We start from the raw sequence: 18,299 nt of genomic DNA, 5'->3' as shown, positions 1-18,299 counted from the left end.
CTCAGCACACTTATGACCTTTAGTGTATTTGCTATCACAACTGTAACAAAGCCCTTTTGCTCTTTTTTCTTCCAATTGTTGTGGTGTAACCCTTGTAGGTTGTGGAAGGCTAGGAGAAACAACACTTCCATCTTTATAGTTGTGAGGGGTATGCTTCCTGGTTTCCATAATTTTTCTTTCCAATATTTCACAAAACCCTTTTACTCTTTCCAATTGTTGTGGTGTTGCTCTAAAGAAGGTGTTGCTCTTTGTATCCTCATAATGTGCTATCATTTCCTCCGTGAAAATTGACCACGTAACAAGTTGTTTACGAGAACAAAGCCCTTCATACCATAAAAATTGATCTGGTTCTAAATATGAAGATGCAATACGTACCTTTTGTAACAGTTGTACACCATGTAGATCAAAATATTGCTCCATCTGAAGTATCCAATTTACCGGATCCTTGCCATCAAACTTCCTCATCTTGTTTTTTCTTGATTTTAGGAGCTCGATCTTGAAATGACTCTAACTCTGTACTTTCGGATCTTTAAGTTCTGAAATTGTGACCTGTAGTAGCCCTCTGTGTCCTCTTTCCAATGCCACAAGTCTGACCCAAATTGGATTCTCCAAGGAAGAGTTATGCGAAATCTCCCACAGTGACTTGATTATAGACTAGTTCAGTAGAGCGAACTTGTACGACGTGCCACGAGTCACTGTTTCGACCTTTGGATCTGAAAAATGCATACAAGAAACTACAGTCCGTCCTCTTTCTATACCTTCTTACGAAATTTCAATCCGATCCTCAGAGAGAAAGTTATGACGATTTTCCCCAGGTCACCTGTTTTGAATGTAATTCAGGAGTCTGCAAAAAGACCAACTTCCTCAAATCATATCTCCGAAAATATCACGTGAAAAGCTCTGAAATTTGGACCCAAGGTTCAGCGCGATTTCTTCTCAAATGGGTTTTTTTTGCGACTTCTGAAACGTCAAAAAAAAAAAAAAAAATTATAGTGAAAATTCCACGATGAACTGTTTGGAGCAGCGAAACCCTAGAATCCAAAGCTCTGATACCAAATGTTATGAAACCAGCTCAAGAAAAGATAGATCAATGCCTTAGAATTCAGCCTCTTTGAGGGGGCAACCTCCTTTACATTACATAAATGAACAATTCTTCGATGATACAAATGAAAAGACCTCCTTTCTATATATAGGAGTCCAAGGGGTTATAACATAATCAGAGCCGACATAACAATAATAATGTAAGGGCACAATAATAACAATAGTGGGCTTCTATGGGGCACAATAGTAACAATATGGGCACTACATGGGTACATCAATATAATAAGTGGGTTGTACTAATAACAATAAGGGGTTACACTAGTAGTATAGGGGCCTAACAGCTTATAATTCAAAAATACACTTTCCCTTGTCCAAATTTTATGATCTTTAGGTAGATTTTGGTCTTCTCGAAAAAAGGAATTCAATGCAATTATCATCTCCATCAAATGAGCTGTCCAAAGTGGAACTTGGCCCTAGTTGACAATTTTAACAGTTAAGACACTTGTTCAAGTGTCAGCGAGATGCTAATGTAACTTAGCCTAAGTTTTAAACTTAAAAAAAGCACATAATTATTATGTTGGCTAATTGAGCTAAAGAAACTTAGAAAAGTAAAGTAAATTATCTTAGTGATTATGTTTTAATCTCAGTCGTTGATCTCAAGCGAGGCAAGATCTAATCCTTGCCATCAATCACTTTGGAGATTAAGGTTAGTGACTTAGCTAAATGTAAAGTTATAAAAGCAAGGCTAAGGAGAGGAGAAGACACACCATACAGCGGCACTATCCATTGAGAGAGGGATTTTCTCAAGCGATGAGTATGATACTCTAATGTGTCGGGTTTGAAGATGTGCAGAAGTGCAGCATTGAAGATCCAGATCAACCAAGGAGGTGAAAGACAGATCTAGGACCTAATTTGCTGGATTAGATCTAGGGCATGTTGTAACTATAATTGCTCAGTTGGGCCATTATCCTAGGACGGGAGCCCAAGTAGGTTCTAAGTTATTAATGAAGAACTGTTGATTGGGCAGAATTTGTTTGTGTCACTTAAGATTGAGATTGGTTGTATAATTTTGCTTCAGCTAATTGTTTTAAGAATCTAGATGTGCCTTAATTCAGTAGATCTGTAATTTGCTAGGTCAATAAATCGCACAGTGCTAGGTTCAAGGAAAATTAAAGCTATGAACCAGCTAGACAGGTTTTGATGCAATTTAAGGATTAATCAAATTCATGGGTAAAGCTTGTGATCTAGCTTTAGTATATTGATAAAACTGAAAATACCACTCCATAAGGATAAGCACCTTCTCTAACTTTGCTGAATGAAGGGCCAATCATAGACTCAATCTCTAGGGAGAATTATGGCCATCAAGTGATGGGTGGGCAGTAGCTTGAGTTTTGTTTTCGTACAGAAGAGGCTTTCAGCTTTCAGTGCAAATGCCATATCCTATTGCATGTCGGAGGTTACTGTTAGGTGTATGCTGAATATAATAAGTTGTACTAGTTTCAATAATCAATAAGGCTGTCCATAGAAAAATACTTGAAGCTCACCTCCAAGTTCCAGATCTTCCCATCCATACTCACTGAAGCTTGAATCAAATGGCCCCTCTGACAGTTCTCCCAACAGATTTGCTGCCTCTATCAAGTACCTCCGAGATATTGCAACATTTCCAGTTGCAAAAAAGGCTGCAGAGTTGTCCTGTGTATGACATGTGGCATTTTAAGGAATCATGAATTATAAATTGGAAATATAAGATCATTGAGTCAATATGTATACCATCCAAACAGAAAACACGTATGATTTTGTTTCTCAAGTGATTCTAACACATAAACAGTTTCATGAATTATTCATTTGATGCCAGGTCCTAACTGTCATTTTCTCTCTGGTCAGGTTAGAGATAATTCCCTTCTCCAACTGATGATCCATCAGCTCATGTAGCATTATACAGCGCTTCAATTGTTTGGGCATCACTGCACAGCATATTGTGACTATTTCTGGGAGGACAGTTTCGTTGTAGTAGAATATAGTAAAATGAACAGTTATGGGATTGCCCAGAAAATGGCATACAGAATTTGCTTTTCATCATTTAACAAACTGAAGTTACCTGTCCAGTGAACAAAAGTAAAGTGTAACAGGACTGGATTAATATATGACATGACTCTACCCACATAAAATGCATTGAAGATCAAAAAGAATAATTACAGCAAGTAGAATTAAATGCGTATATCGTGTTTATTAATAATTTTCATCATCATACTAAGAAACAAGTGAACAATTTTGGCTGGAACCCTAGCCACTCTGCTTCTATCACACTTCCTCTTCATCTTCCCTTTGGCCTCAGCCATGGACCTGAATCCGGATCCAGAAGGGCCCATACCCCCCTCCAGAAATTGCAGCTGCATTCCAATCACTGGTTGCTTCCTTGGGAAGATATGCAACCAAATTGCAGCCTTTCATATTTGTGAAGAAAAATGACCAAATGCCTGAAGTGCTGCTTCTTGCTACCTCCTCCCATCACATGGCTTTGCCTCTGCCAGAAAGAGATTTTGTCAGGCAGTTCACTAGTCTCTGACTCTATCATCCTCTCCAAGATCAGTGGACATCTATATGCAAAAGAACTGTGTAGCAATGATAAAAGGGAAACTCTCTTGATATATATCTCTGGAAGAGAGCTTTATGTTTTTCTGTCTGAAAAGAAAGATGAAAGGGGGCTTATCTTTTGGAGAGATCCTTACTTTATGGATACAAGGGGAATGTACCTCAATCACTGGATTCCAGATTTCAAACCTAAATCAAACATACCTTCAGTTGTTCCTGTCTAGGTTCGATAGTCTCATTTGCCCCACTGCTGGAATAAAGACTTATTGAGAGTTACTAGAAATACATTGAATAAGTGTGCTGGTAAATCTGAACCAAAAGCAGGAATGTTTGCATGTGCAAAAATGCATGTTGAAGTTGATTTAGAAAAAAGGTTGCCAGAGGCAATTTTTCTGAATCTAGACAACTGGAAACACATCTAGAAGTTGTATTATGAACATCTGCCCTTCAAGTGCAAAATTTGTCATGAATATGGGCATTTTGCTAAAAATTGCAAGAAATCTGCGAGGAACCATGCTACAGCAGAGAAAGAAGATCAATGGAAGACAGTGAAAAAGAAACTAAGCACAAATCAGGTGACTTCAGGAAGAAACCCTAAAAAGTTGGTCCTTCTACTCCCCCCCTCAAATGAACCTATGTCTCTTTTGGATCCCCGTCCTAAAGAGAATGAAGTGCATGGATCTGTCATTACCCCAGAAGGTGATATTCCTCAAGAGCAGCAAGAAGTAGAATTAATCTCAGAAATATGTTACCCTCAATCAAGTGAAGTTATGACAAGGAAGAAGGTCCAACGGCAGCATGATGAGGAAGAGCCAGTGGAGGAATGCCTGTCAAGAGAACCTAGGCATAAACCATTAAAGGACAAGCATGGGGGTCAACCAATAAAGAAAAAAAATTGGGGATTTAGACAACTATTGAGAGTTCTTAAGAGGTGTTATGAAACTTCAAGCAAGCAGAAATGAAGGGACTCAATTGCCATTAGAAGGTTCACAAGGTGGCAACATCAGATCTGAAAAGCCAACCATAGTCCTCATCCAGAAGACTAAGATGATATGGAAACACTGAAAACAGATAGAAAACAATCGAAATCAGCACAAGAGTAGCAGTAACAGCTAAAGGAGAGTTGAGTGGAATATTCACACGATGGGACAATACAACGTTTGAGTTGATACACACTCAAAGCATGCAACATTAGGTTCTTTCCAGTCTCTCCCATCGAACTTCAGGTATGAATTACCATATTTTGAAAGTCTACATGTCCATTCATTATAGAGAAAAAGATGAATGTTAGAGTTCATGGCTGGCCTTGAGAGGTTCAGAATATGTAAAGAATGGTATTGTAGGAATGGTATCGTGGGTGGGGAATTTAATGTAGTCCTATCCAACAAAGATAAGAGTGGATGCAGTATCATAATAGATCCATTTAGAGAGATCATGTAAGATCTTATAGCTGACTGGGATCTCCTAGACATAAAACCAAAAAGATGGAAGTATACTTGGACAAGCAGGAAAATAGATCCAGGACATATATCTGCTAGATTGGATCGCTTCCTAATAAATAGCAATCTTCTGTTAAGAAATCAACTTATTTCTTCAAATATCATCACTTCCAACGTTTCAAATCACAAGCCTATCACACTTACCTTCAATCAGCAGCAAAATCTCGATCCCATTCTTTTTAGGTTCAACCCAAATCCAAAAGCTGTGGAGATTAGTTCTGAGACTTGGAGCAACCCAGTCATGGGGTCCCCTTTCTATGTATGGGAAGCGAAATTAAGGGAAACAGAGGTAGATTTAAAAAGAATGGAATAAAAGCTCCTACATTTCTCCAGCTCAAGAGAAATCTGATTTGCAATCCAAGCTTTCTAAAATGGAAGAAGGGGATGTATCTAAGCATGACATGATGGAAGAAAGAGATTTGAGCAGATAAATATATAAAGCTAACAAGAAAGAGGAAGAAATATAGCACCTGTGGTTAAAATCGAATGATAAAAATACCACATTTTTCCACAAGAAAACTAAAGGTAGGCTTTATAAGAATACTGTTAATGAGATAAACCTTCAAGATGGAAGACGTTGCATTGGTTTTTCTGCCATCAAAGAAGTGGCCCATGCTCATTTTGAAGTCTTATATACAGAGGAGGATGCTCATTATGTTGATTGCACTGCAACACTGGAAAATGTTCTGTTGTTGGTGTCCAATGAAGAAAATCTGGAAGTCACTAAAGAGATAGGTGAGGAGATTGTGAAAGTGATACAGGCTCTTGATCTAGATAAAGCCCCAAATCTGAACGGTATTATAATCCCCTTTTTCTGTGCTTGTTGACCTTTGATCACATTCAATCTGAAAAGGACGCTCAACCATTTGCGAATGAAGATCAAGCTTGGCGGAGGTACAAACTCATCTTTGTTAGCCTTAATCCCTAAGTGGTCAACCCCTCTTCATTTTCAAGATTCTGGCCCATTTCAGTATGTAACTCTTCTTACAAGATTCTGACAAAGATAATGGTAAACAGAGTAAAAAAAATTAACCCTAAAATTATCTTTGTCTATCATTGTGGCTTTACGTAAAAAAGATAGATCATTAACAATATAATATTGCCTCAAGAGATGATACACTCCAGCCAAAAAACCTAAGAGAAAAACAATGTTTATCAAAATGAATATGGTGAATGCATTTGACGAAGTAAGACATTCCTTTTTATTTGATTTCTTTGTAAATTTGGATTTGCATAATCTTTCATTCTTTGGGTAAAATCTTGCATAGGATCCCCTTCGATCATGCCGCTTGTGGATGGCAGACCAACAGATTTATTCAAGTCGAAAAGAGGACTCAGTTAAGGATGTCCTCTCTCTACCTACTTTATATAATTATGACAGACTCTCTGAGCAGAAGATTAAAGCCAAAAAGAGTTTTGGGCAATCTGCAAGGGATTAGTATAGCAAGAGGTGCCAGGGAAATAAATCACTCCCAATTTGCTGGTCATAATCTCCTCTTGGGGGGGTGCTTCATCCATCATCACTTCAAGATTTAAGATTGTACTGGCCCAATTTTTAAATAAACCTTGAGGCAAAGTAAACCTTGAGAAAAGCCATATTTATGGATGGAATATAAGTGAGCTTCTCTTTAAAACATTGCAAGAATTTTAGGCTTCCCATGCTTACCAAATTGATCGTCCTTTAAACATTTGCTGATAGTAGATACCAATCACTCTAGGCAATCCGACATCAAAGATCTAGCAAAGTGTAATCAATAGAATCAGGAATAGACTGCAGCACTGGGACTCGCATTGGTTAAATCTAGCAGACAAACGTTACGATAATTAACTCTGTGTTATCAACCCTTCCAACTTTTAAATGTTCAACCTTGTCAGTGCCAATTGGTGTCATGCAGCAAGTTGGAAAGAAATTCACAAGTTCCTATGGCAAGGGGGGAAACCAACACAAAAAAACATTCACCTCATTAATTGAAACACAGTCGGAGCTCCAAAAGGGAATGGGGGTCTAGAAATTAGAGATCCAGTCCTGAAGAATTTGGCAATGAGAGCTAAGATTCTATGGTGATTGTTACCCACCACCAGTAGGTGACCCTTATATGAGAAATTCTCTCCTAGTCTTGTCTTCAGCCGGCAGCCAACAGCCCCTTGCAGCGACCGGATAGCTTGATGTTGTTGATTTGGGGTAGCATCGGATGTGCTCTAGCCACGAAAATTGGTGGAGAGGCTAAAGCACATGAGATCTCCAAGACCCAGAAATGGTTTGGGCAAAATCTAACCGGTTTGGGAGATATTAAAATAATTAATATTTTTAATGGAGTTCCTAAGTCTAAACTTAGGAAAAATAAAATATTGATGTGAATTAATATAAAACTGGGTTAGAATGGTCCAAAGTCATGGATCAAGCCAAATCTAATCTTAGCCGTCAATTAGAGATTTAATCTTGGTCGTTGATGGACCAACGAGAAAAGTATAAGAGGAGGCTTGAGGGTCAGTTGGAGAACACACCAAGAGAGATCAAGAACTCGATTTTCTGGGGTAGGGTTTGCTGAGGAAATTGAGTGAGTGATCTGAGTTGTAGCTGAGGGGCAGTGAATACATAGCAGAGAGGCAGAGTTTGCACCGGGAGGATCAACACAGAAGCTGAGAGAGGTTGACGCAGAGGCAACTAGAGGCAACCAGAGGCCACGTAGATGCAGCCAGGAGTTGTGCAAAGCCAGAGAGGGCCAGCGTGTGAGATGCAGAGGCCAGAGAGGCTGACGCAGAGCCTAGAGAGGCTAACGTTGGGCCAGAGAGGCTGACGCAAGGCCTAGAGGCAATGCTGGGAGGACAGACTGGGCTCTAGAGAGTCGGATAGAGTGACGCATTCCCTATCAAAGTGACGTAGAGCAGCAGAAGCTACATTGTTGCTGTGGGATCGTTCATCCAGTGATTTAGCCGGAATATCTATCTCCAACTGAGAGGTACTACTGCCGAGGGCATTCTCTGTTGGGTGAGCCATTTCTGGCACCCAGGTTGTATTCTGAAACTACATAATAATAAAACCCTCTGAATAGCTGCACCGGTTTTCCCGCATTGGGTTTTTCCGGGGACATTAGTCCAAAAACAACGGTGTCACTTATGTGCTTGTTTTCCTTCAGTTGATGATCTGTATGTGTTGATACTGTACTTGTATTTATTTTTAGTATTTACATGGTAAATAACTTGTTAAATAATTGAACAAGTAGGAAGAAATAAATCAGATAGTACAGGAAGAATTTCTAGCGGGTTAAACTTAGAAATTCCAACATGGTATCAGAGCGTGGTTGCAGATCACAGGGTCACTAAAGGCATCAACTGAGCAGAGCAGCAGCAGCAGAACAGCTGTCCTGAGTGACAGAAACTATTCCTAGCAGAAAGCAGTAAGGAAGGGGTGACGCATAGAGCCTGCGCCATCAGTTCGAGCCAAGAGTAGGATCAGTGATGAGGCAGAGAGGAGCAGACCTAACCTACGCAGTGCCCGGTCATCTTTCTCAGTCAGGAAGGATCAATGCTGTGGCCAGGAGGTGCAGATTTTGCCGGTGTCGGGATTGCGCAGAGCCTAGAGGCTCAGACCTTCAGATTGCTAAGGCATGGAAGGTTGTGGGTAAGTTACGGAGCGAAGCCAGTGGGGTACTGTGGTCAGAGCAATACCTAACAGGGCAAGACCAAGGAGGAGGGAATTGCTGCCGAGGATTTCTAGCTGAGGAATCTAGATCAGTGGTGCAGTTGCACAAACGATCAGAGTGGGGCATCTCGACATTGGCAGAGGGGTTTCCAGAAGGGAAATCGAGGCTCAGAGGGAGTCAAACCGAGAACTTCCAGACAGGAAGTTGAGAGACTCAACAGGAGTCGATTAGAGGACTTCCAGGAGGGAAGTAGAGAGACTCGAAAGAGTCGAAAGAGGAGCAGCGAAATGGTAGTGAATGGGCTGAGAGATCAAGATAGACTGGACGAAGCTTCCAACTTCGTAGTCTGGAAGGCTAGGATCTTGTCCATTCTAAACAAGTATCGCATCAAGCACTTCGCCTTGAAAACGATAGCGATCCTAGTTGACTCAGTTGAAAATGAGAAGTACGAAGAAGCAATGGCCAAGGCTAAGTGCATCATCCTTGACGGGGTCAAGGATCATGTGGTACCACATATTGCCGAGAAGGGTACGGCAAATGAGATGTCGGATGCCCTGAAGAAGTTGTATCAGCATACTTCCATGTAGAGGAAGATGTTACTTGAAAATCAGTTGCGGTCATACCAGATGCAAAGGGGCAAGTAGATAGATATCTTCCTCAGGCGATTGATGGAGATCCGAGATCAGCTGACTTCCATAGGGGCCACGCCGGATGAGGAGATGTTGGTGAGGACTGCACTGAATGCAGTCTCAGAGGATTGGGAGGTATTTGTCCAGAGCTTACTGGGCAGGTCGAACCTTCCGGATTAGGAGGAACTGTGGACAGCTCTTTGTCAAGAAGAGATCAGACGGCTAACCAAGGCGGGGAGTAGCAGTAAGGGGGTTAGAATCAAAAAAGAGGAAGAGGAGGATGTTGTTGTAGCATCTGCGAGAAAGCAGGAGAAACGGAAGAAGAAGGACCTCTCCAAGGTCAAGTGCTTCCACTGTGGGGAACTAGGTCACTATGCGAACTAGTGTCCAAGGAAGAAGAGCAAGGGAGAGGCTTCTAAGACCAAGGCAGCGCCAGCGAGGGCAGAGAAAGAAGTGGAGACAGATGACGACTGTGCCATGAGTGCTCATGCGCCACTTGAGAGGAAGTGGGGAGACATCGAGTTGTAGTCAGACGAACTACAGGCGATGAGGGGCAGAGATCCTTGAGGTACCCAACCTCTTGGATTATACCTTGCTACGGGAGCCCCAAAGAGAAGTAGCAAGACTGGCAGATGTCAGTAGAGACGAATGCGGGTAGAGTGACAGAGGGTGCTACAGTGCAGGAGTCCTAGGATAGCGTGAGGAAACAATGCGAGATGCATGGAGTTGTTGCAGCAGCGCAAAAGTCAGTAGAGGGAGCATTTGTCAGCGACAGAGTGAGCTTCAGCATCAGGAGTGTTTCTAGCCTAATAGAGATGTCAGAGTTGGGAGGATCAGTTACTTACTTCTCAGTAACTGAGTTGCAGTGCAGCGATTAGCAGTGGCAGTGCTATGGGCAGCACGATGCAGCATGATGAGAGGGGATGTAGTGCAGATGCAGCAGTGGCAGTGGCAGGGCCATGGGCAACAACACGGATGCAGAGGGAGCTATCGTACAGATGCAGCAGTGGCAGTGGCAGGGCCATGGGCAGCAGTACAGGATGTAGCAGTGTAGAGGATGTTGGGCGGGGAGGCCTAGCATCAGCACAAGGACCGATGCTGGATGATCAGGGTGATACTCAATGAGGAGTATTACTAGAGCACAGTCCTTGCTAAGAGGGAGTGTTAATTTGGGGTAGCATCGGATGTGCTCTAGCCACGAAAACTGGTGGAGATGTTAAAGCCCATGAGATCTCCAAGACCCAGAAATGGTTTGGGCGGAATCTAACCAGTTTGGGAGATATTAAAATAATTAATATTTTTAATGGAGTTCCTAAGTCTAAACTTAGGAAAAATAAAATATTAATATGAATTAATAGAAAACTAGGTTAGAATGGTCCAAAAGTCATGGATCAAGCCAAATCTAATCTTAGTCGTCGATTAGAGATTTAATCTCGGTCGTTGATGGACCAACAAGAAAAGTATAAGAGGAAGCTTGAGGGTCAGCTAGAAAACACACCAAGAGAGATCAAGAACTCGATTTTCTAGGGCAGGGTTTGCTGAGGAAATTGAGTGAGTGATCTGAGTTGCAGTTGAGGGGCAGTGAATACATAGCAGAGAGGCAGAGTTAGTACAAGGAGGATCAGCGCAAAAGCCGGGAGAGGTTGACGCAGAGGCTCCAGAGGCTGACGCAGAGCCCAGAGAGGCTGACGTTGGGCCAGAGAGGCTGACGCAAGGCCTAGAGGCAGCGCTGGGAGATATTTCATGGGACAAACTAGGAGCTGGAGAGCCAGATAGAGTGATGCAGTCCCTATCAGAGTGACGCAGAGCAGCAGAAGCTGCATTGTTGTTGTGGGATCGGTCATCCAGTGATTTAGCTGAAATATCTGTCTCCAACTGAGAGTACTACTATCGAGGGCATTCTCTATTGGGTGAGCCATTTCTAGCACCCAAGTCGTATTCTAAAACTGCATAATAATAAAACCCTCTAAATAGTTGCACCGGTTTTCCCGCATTGGGTTTTTCTGAGGACATTAGTCCAAAAACAACGGTGTCACTTGTTTGCTTGTTTTCCTTCAGTTGATGATCTGTATGTGTTGATGCTATACTTGATTTATTTTCAGTATTTACATGGTAAATAACTTGTTAAGTAATTGAACAAGTAGGAAGAAATAAATCAGATAGTAAAGGAAGAATTTCTAACGGGTTAAACTTATAAATTCCAACAGATGTGCTACTATTCTCCACCACGAGAGTCAACCATTGTGTGCCCTCTCTCATCTTTCATGATTGTATGTTTGAAGGTGGGCCTTCCAACCTCGAAGGTATGGGTTTTTCATTATGTAATTGGGTGTTTATGCTTACTTTTCTTGGTCACATTTGGGCATGGATTAGTGGGAGATTCGACAGAAAGAACAAGCTTTGACTGTACTATTGTTCCCTTACCTCAACTTGGGGGTTAATCTTGTATCCTAGTCACGTGGTGTAATGTCCCTTCCTAAATTATTTTGGAATAGGATTTATTTCTACCTTACGGGGCCCGTTTGATTTTTGATATAAGACTTAGGAGTTAGAGGCAAGTTAATTTTATATTATTTTGTTTTGTTAATGATATGTGGGGACCACTCACAGAAGAAATACGCACTCCCTAAGCCAATGATTCGAAATGCATGAAAGGGGAGAAAAGGGGGGAAGAAAGGCTCCACGAAAGTTATAAAAGGAAGGCAGCACACTTCATTTGGCATTCTTGGCTTATCGAATTTGATTATGTTGCTCGAGTTGTTTAGTTGGGTCACTTGTTGTTTAGCAAGAGTTTTCCAAAGGAAAAACTCACCCTTTCTTCGGAGGATTTCGAGTGCCACCCTAGAGAGGTTCATCCATTATCATCCGAAGGAAATTTGTAGAGAGATTTCCAACATTTGCATTCAGTTCGCCCTTGCAATGCGTATTTCCAGAAGACGCAATAGTGGATCTAGTGTGGCCATTGCAGCATTCTTCCGGATGGCTATTACCGAGAGAAATTAGGAGAAGAAGGCTCAATAGATTTATTGGCTATTGGGTGAGTTTGAGGAATGGAAGTGGCAGCAATATTCAAGAGTGATTTTGCAGACTCTGTGGCCAGCGCAGAAGAGAGAAGATGGTCATATGTGGGAGATAGAGTTTCAGCCATTGGGGCTATTGCTTGCCGAGAGAAATAAGGGAAGTATTGGTGGAGTTGATTGTTACATTTCAGGAGTGTTTAGGGAGGATTTTGCTGGTGGTTTGACAGACAGCGTGCTTCAACAGCTATTGGAAAGCGTAGGGTTTTTGGGGGTAGATTTTGGAAGGTCAAAACCAAGCCAAACCATTTCCGGGTTTTTCTAGGTTTTTGGCAAGGTCCTCAAATCTAATTTTGCAGAATTTTCTGAGCACCGGAAGTGGGGTTTTCAGTCATATCTTTGCAGCAGACAATGCAGAATTGTTGGGCGTAGGGCCATTTGGGAGTCGATTTTGGAAGTTCAAAACCAAGCCAAAACCATTTCTGGATTTTTCTAAGTTTTTGGCAAGGATCTCATATCTAATTTTGCAAATTTTTCTAAGCACTAGAGGTGGGGTTTTCAGCCATATCTTTGCAGCAGACCGTGCAGAATTGCTAGGGACTGCACAATGCAGCAGTTGGTCAGTTGATTGTAGCTCCGGGTAGTCATTGCTTCACCTGGGCTTTGCTCCACTTGCCTTTGAGGCAATCCTAGGTTCATTCTTTCCATATTTTGTACTCTTGCACAAGTTTATAATAAAATGGCTCAGTTGCTTCCATATTTCTGATTGTTCTAGATATTTACTAAATTGTTTTAAAAATTTTGTGGTGAAAATTGTTATTCGCTTGTTTAGCACTGTTATTTCATTTTTGGAACATTACAGTGGTATCAGAGCAATAATCTTGGCTCAGCCTGTGGGAAACCCTTCGTTCTATGACAAGACCAGAATAAAAAGCTAAGAAATCATGGGACCCAAAGAAAGATTAGAATCAAACAACATGGCAGTAATCTTCAATGAGGTAATTAGGATGCAAAAAATGATGATTGATGTGGGCGAGAAGTTGATTCATTCCGCAATTGGGAATCAGGACCATTCTCAATTATACAGGAAATCCACTATGCCCAAAATTATGGGTAACGCATCAAGATGGCAAGACATGATTGCAATTGATGTGGAGTTATTGGAAGCAAATTGGAGGGCATACTAATCGTTGGGTCATAACATTCAGGCATCCCTCTCTTTTTGGGGGTTCTGTGAACTAAGAGGCATGCACAAACCAATGGGGATTCAGTGGAATTATGTTGGGATGATGGAGAGGGTTAAGGAAGAAGACGAGAGAGTAGTTCAAAGGGCCATGGTTGGCAAGGAAACAGTGGAGCATACACTCGTTGATGAGATACCATCCATTGTTGAGGTATCCATTGATGAGGTATCTCGGGTTGTGACCGAGTTCTCAGGTGATAGTAGCACACCACAGGTTGATGAGGTGTCAGGAGACATCCCCACTATTGATGAGGAGCCAATAGGTACAGAGGCATCCAAATCTATGACAAAGTTGCTGGAAGACAGTCACCTACAGCCGACTGGTGAGCATGTCTTTCATGTTGGGTTGTCTATGGAGGAGCAGTTGGAAGCTTGTGTTGAGTCCATGAATGATGAGGATGTGCAACCATCCTTTGGGCTAGCCATTGATGAGGGGCAGCATAAAGACCACACATTGGGATTTCAACACAGTTCACTTCAGAGGCACACTGATGGGATCTACAGCGTTATTAGCCCACCCTTATGCATTGGGTTGAGGGAGGCAGAGTTGTCTAGACATACCAAAGGGGATGACCAGGTTAGCAGAACTTTTGGGTCACCTTTGCCCATTGGAGAAAGGGAGATGGAGCTACGTAGTCAGATCTCATGTGTTGACCTGGATAGCGGGATGAGACAATCGGAGTTGCACAAGGTGCAACATCCACATGTCAGGGTTGTTCTATGTGTTGGAGTTTGGGCATTCGATCCCTCTCCTGGGGTTGGAGATTCTGAGTTGGTATTATTACCACTCAAACCAGCAGGGGACCTAAAAGGGGTTCCTAAGAGGGCAACTACTAGGTTAAGGGCAACGGTGGAGGCTTAGCCCACTATCACCACTGTTAAGTCTCCCTGCTCTTTATGGACTTTCACCGATGGGAGGAGTCCCAATAGTGTAGGGATCACTTGTAAAGTATATGTCAATGGATAGGTGGAAAGTGACCCTAGAAACCCTTTCCCAAGGATGGAGTGAAGAATGGAACTTGCTTGCTCTTTAAGCAAGGGACTTGGTCCTCCAGGGGTAAGGGGTCAGGATTGGAGGGTTGAGGGAGAAGGAATAGCCTTATAGACGAGGTTCTCAATCCCTATAATCCCTGGGAAACTTGGACTCCCAAATGGTGCTTGACAAATAATCTTTATTGAGAAGTGGGACCACACAAGGCCAGGTGGACCCAGTCCAGGTTCGGGGATGGAATGTAGCAACTAATGATGTTCCTATCGTGGACAAGGTAAAAGGAAAAGACCAAACAAGAATATTTACTTCAAAAGGTTGAATTGATCCTGTTGAGGTCTAGCCTTGGGAATGCCTAGGCAAAATTTGATCATAGAGCTAGGGCTTGGGATTCTCAGAGATTCCACTGTTAGAATTGCCTCAAATTTGGAGGAGAGGGAAGGGACCCACCAGCGCAGTAGTTTGTAGGAGATCGAAATTTTTCCTTGGGTCAATTCCCGGGAAATTGATGCCCTGGGTGACCTAATGGGGCTAGACCTAGGGAAAAAGGGGAAAGGGTAAAAAGAGGGTTAAAATGATCACCTTTTTTGAGGGATCAGTGCCTAATTCACTTGGGGATATGGAGTCAAGGATGATGATGAGTAAGAACTTGGTTTCTTGATCAAGGAGGCCCAGAAAGTCAGCTTCATCCAATGTTGAGAGAAAGAAAAGAAAATTGACCTTCAAGCATATATACTTCAAAGAAAATGTTGCAATATTATCGAGACAAATAATCTCTAGGACATTTCGTTCATATAACGTTGTTCCATACATTAAATTAGCTAAAACATGCTTAATTCCACATTTCAATTATGCAACAACTAGCCCTAATTTTAGCAGTATGCAACAACAAGAATAACAATGTCAAAATTTACTTACAACATTATAGAATATATCCAACCAACATTTTGTTTGCAAGACAAAGCTCCAAGACAAGAAAAATAGCCCAAATCCATACGACAAAATTCATCCATCTCCAAAAGATATCCTCCAAGGAAAAATGTGAAGTTCTCTATGATTAGAGAGATCCCCAGTCAAGTGATGATCCAAATGAAAGTATCTAACATCAATATATAGCCTCCTAAGGAGTTCGAATTAGCCTATGGGCCTACATTAGTCCCTAATGATAAAATAATGTGCAAATAAAACCCCTATCTATGACAAGCCCACCAAACTAGCTCATAAGTGTAAAAATAAGCCTTACAAGGGGCCAAATAATAATATGTACATGTTGTGGGTACCCCTCCAAAGGCCTGATAATGTCCTGAAGTGCCATACTGAAGAATAAATTCCTCAGAATATGATGGATAAGGGGGTGGCCCCTTGTTCTCCAAGTAGTAGACCTGTGGTGCTCCCAGTGGGTTTGAGGGCACATAAATGACCCTGTGGGTCTCCATATGAATCAGAGATGCCTGTAGATCCTCTGCAAGGGTCCGAGTGGTAGAATGAATGTTTCCATCACATCGTACAGGTCTTAGGACACCTGCTAAGAGAGTGGGGCTCCTGCGGGGGCCTGCTGGGCATAATGTACCAAGCATATCACCATCATCCCAAAAGTGGATCGCTAGTAGTCTCTGAGCATCGATGAAGATCCGTGGAGTGTTGTTGGTTGCTATGGAAGCCAATGGCTCTCTATGCACACCCTATATGTGCCAATGTAAACCTTTGGGGGTTAGGATCTCATATAGGGAGACCAAACCCAAATGGAAACCACCTATAATCCTACATAAGATCCAATGCGTCCCCTAGGCTTCCAGTACAACTAATCATTAAAATAATTGGGTAAGAGTTTACAAACCATGGATAACAAAGTGGGCACTTCATAAATGGCATGTCCTTCCGTAGTGGGCTTTGGCATGTGCTAGTGTCTCCAAGCTCCAAAGGAGGTTAACCAAGTACCTTATTAGGTGGTTTCAACCCTTAAAGGGGATTGTATGTCCAAAGTACATCCCTCTAATGGGGGTAGCAAGTGATAAATAGGTGGAATGAGGCCTCAAGACCACTTCGCTAGCTTTATAGGTCAAGGAGAAGCAATCTTGCAACTTTTATACTTCGATGTGCAAAGGAGATGGCTTATCAAGGTCAAATTCTTTGATAGAATTGCCCCTAGGAGATTTCGTTCACATTACATGGCCCATACATTGAGAGATGCTATAATGGAGACAAAATTCCACAATTTTAAGCATTAAATGCATGCAGCAATTAGCCCTAGAAATAGCGAAAATCTCAATCCAATGGATATGACAAAGTAAAACAAGAATAACATTAAAGGCATGTACTTACATGTAACGGAGTATATCCAACCATCCACACTTGACAAAAAAGAAGCTCCAAGATAAGATAGACCAATATCCACACATCAGTATTCATCCATAAAGCTCCAATTCATCCTCTAGAAAAAGTGCAAAGTTCTCAAGAAAGAAGAGATCCAATCCAAAGTGATGACGAGCAAATGAACTCATCTCACTTGTATTTATATACAAATTAGGAATTCGAATTAGCCTACTTGGCCTACATAAGCCCCAAAAATAAAATAATGTTCTAATAATTCAACTTTTGGTGACAAGCCCACCAAACTAGCTCATAAATGAAAGAGTAAGCCTCTCAAGAGGTCAAATAATAATCTATGCATGTCAGAGGACTCTTTAAGAGGCCTAATGAGATCCATGGGTGCCACAATTAAGAATAAGACCCTCAAAAGCAGTGGACAAGGGGTTGGCCTCTTGTAATAACCTGTGGTGCTCCAAATGACATGTGGGGGAACACAAGTGTCCTCATGGGTCTCCAAACAAATCGAAGCTGCCTGTAAATCGCCTGCGAGGGCTAGGATGATAGTGTAGGTGATGCCACATCATCGTGCAAGTGCTGGATCATCTGCCAAATGTATTATTGATTTGGGGTAGCATAGGATGTGCTCTAGCCACGAAATTTGGTAGAAAGGTTGGGGCACATGAAATCTCCAATACCCAGAAAGGGTTTGGGCAGATTCTAAATAGATCAGGAGATATTAAAATAATTAATATTGTTAGTGGAGTCCCTAAGTCTAAACTTAGGGAAAATAAAATATTAATGTGTATTAATATGAATTTGCGTTAGAATGGTCCAAAAGACATGGATCAGGCCAGATCTAATCTTAACCGTTGATTAGGGACTTAATCTCGGTCGTTGAGATGTCAACAGGAAAAGTATAAGAGGAGGCTTGAGGGTCACTTGGAGAACACACCAGTGATCAGTCATTCTATTCTCTAGAGCGGGGTTTGCTAAGAGAGATAGAATCAGTGATCGAGAGAGCAACTGAGGGGCATTGAGTACAGAGAAACAGAGAAGGCAGAGATTGTGCCGGGAGAGCAGTGCAACAGCCAAGGAGAGTGACGCAGAGCCAGCAAGGGCTCACGCAGAGGCAACCAAGTGTTGCGCAGAGCACCAGAGAGGCCAGCATGTTTGATGTAGAGGCCCAGGAAGATGACGCAGGGCCTCCTGGGGCTAACGCAAGCCAAAAAAGGCTGACACAGGGCCAGCGTGAGACAGAGAGGGGCTGACGCAGTCCAGATTGGGCAGACGCTGGGGTTGTAGAGCAATTTTGTGTTGAGGAGTTGCCGAAAGGATT

General features: G+C 42.0%; 1 protein-coding gene across 1 annotated transcript in view; it reads right to left on the bottom strand.

Moving 5' to 3' along the window:
- The window catches only part of LOC149221175 (uncharacterized), a 273,434-nt gene that overhangs the window by 236,004 nt on the left and 19,131 nt on the right, over positions 1 to 18,299 (bottom strand). Inside the window, exon 2 of the mRNA XM_089382914.1 lies at positions 2,586 to 2,733. Within this exon, the coding sequence (XP_089239040.1) occupies positions 2,586 to 2,733 (148 nt within the window). The remainder of the gene's footprint in view (positions 1 to 2,585; positions 2,734 to 18,299) is intronic.

Source organism: Pinus tabuliformis, chromosome Q (genome assembly GCF_031772625.1).
Source record: "Pinus tabuliformis cultivar Carrire ecotype Pingquan chromosome Q, CPIR1, whole genome shotgun sequence".
NCBI lineage: Eukaryota > Viridiplantae > Streptophyta > Pinopsida > Pinales > Pinaceae > Pinus > Pinus tabuliformis.
This window is presented reverse-complemented; position numbering and strand designations above follow the sequence as displayed.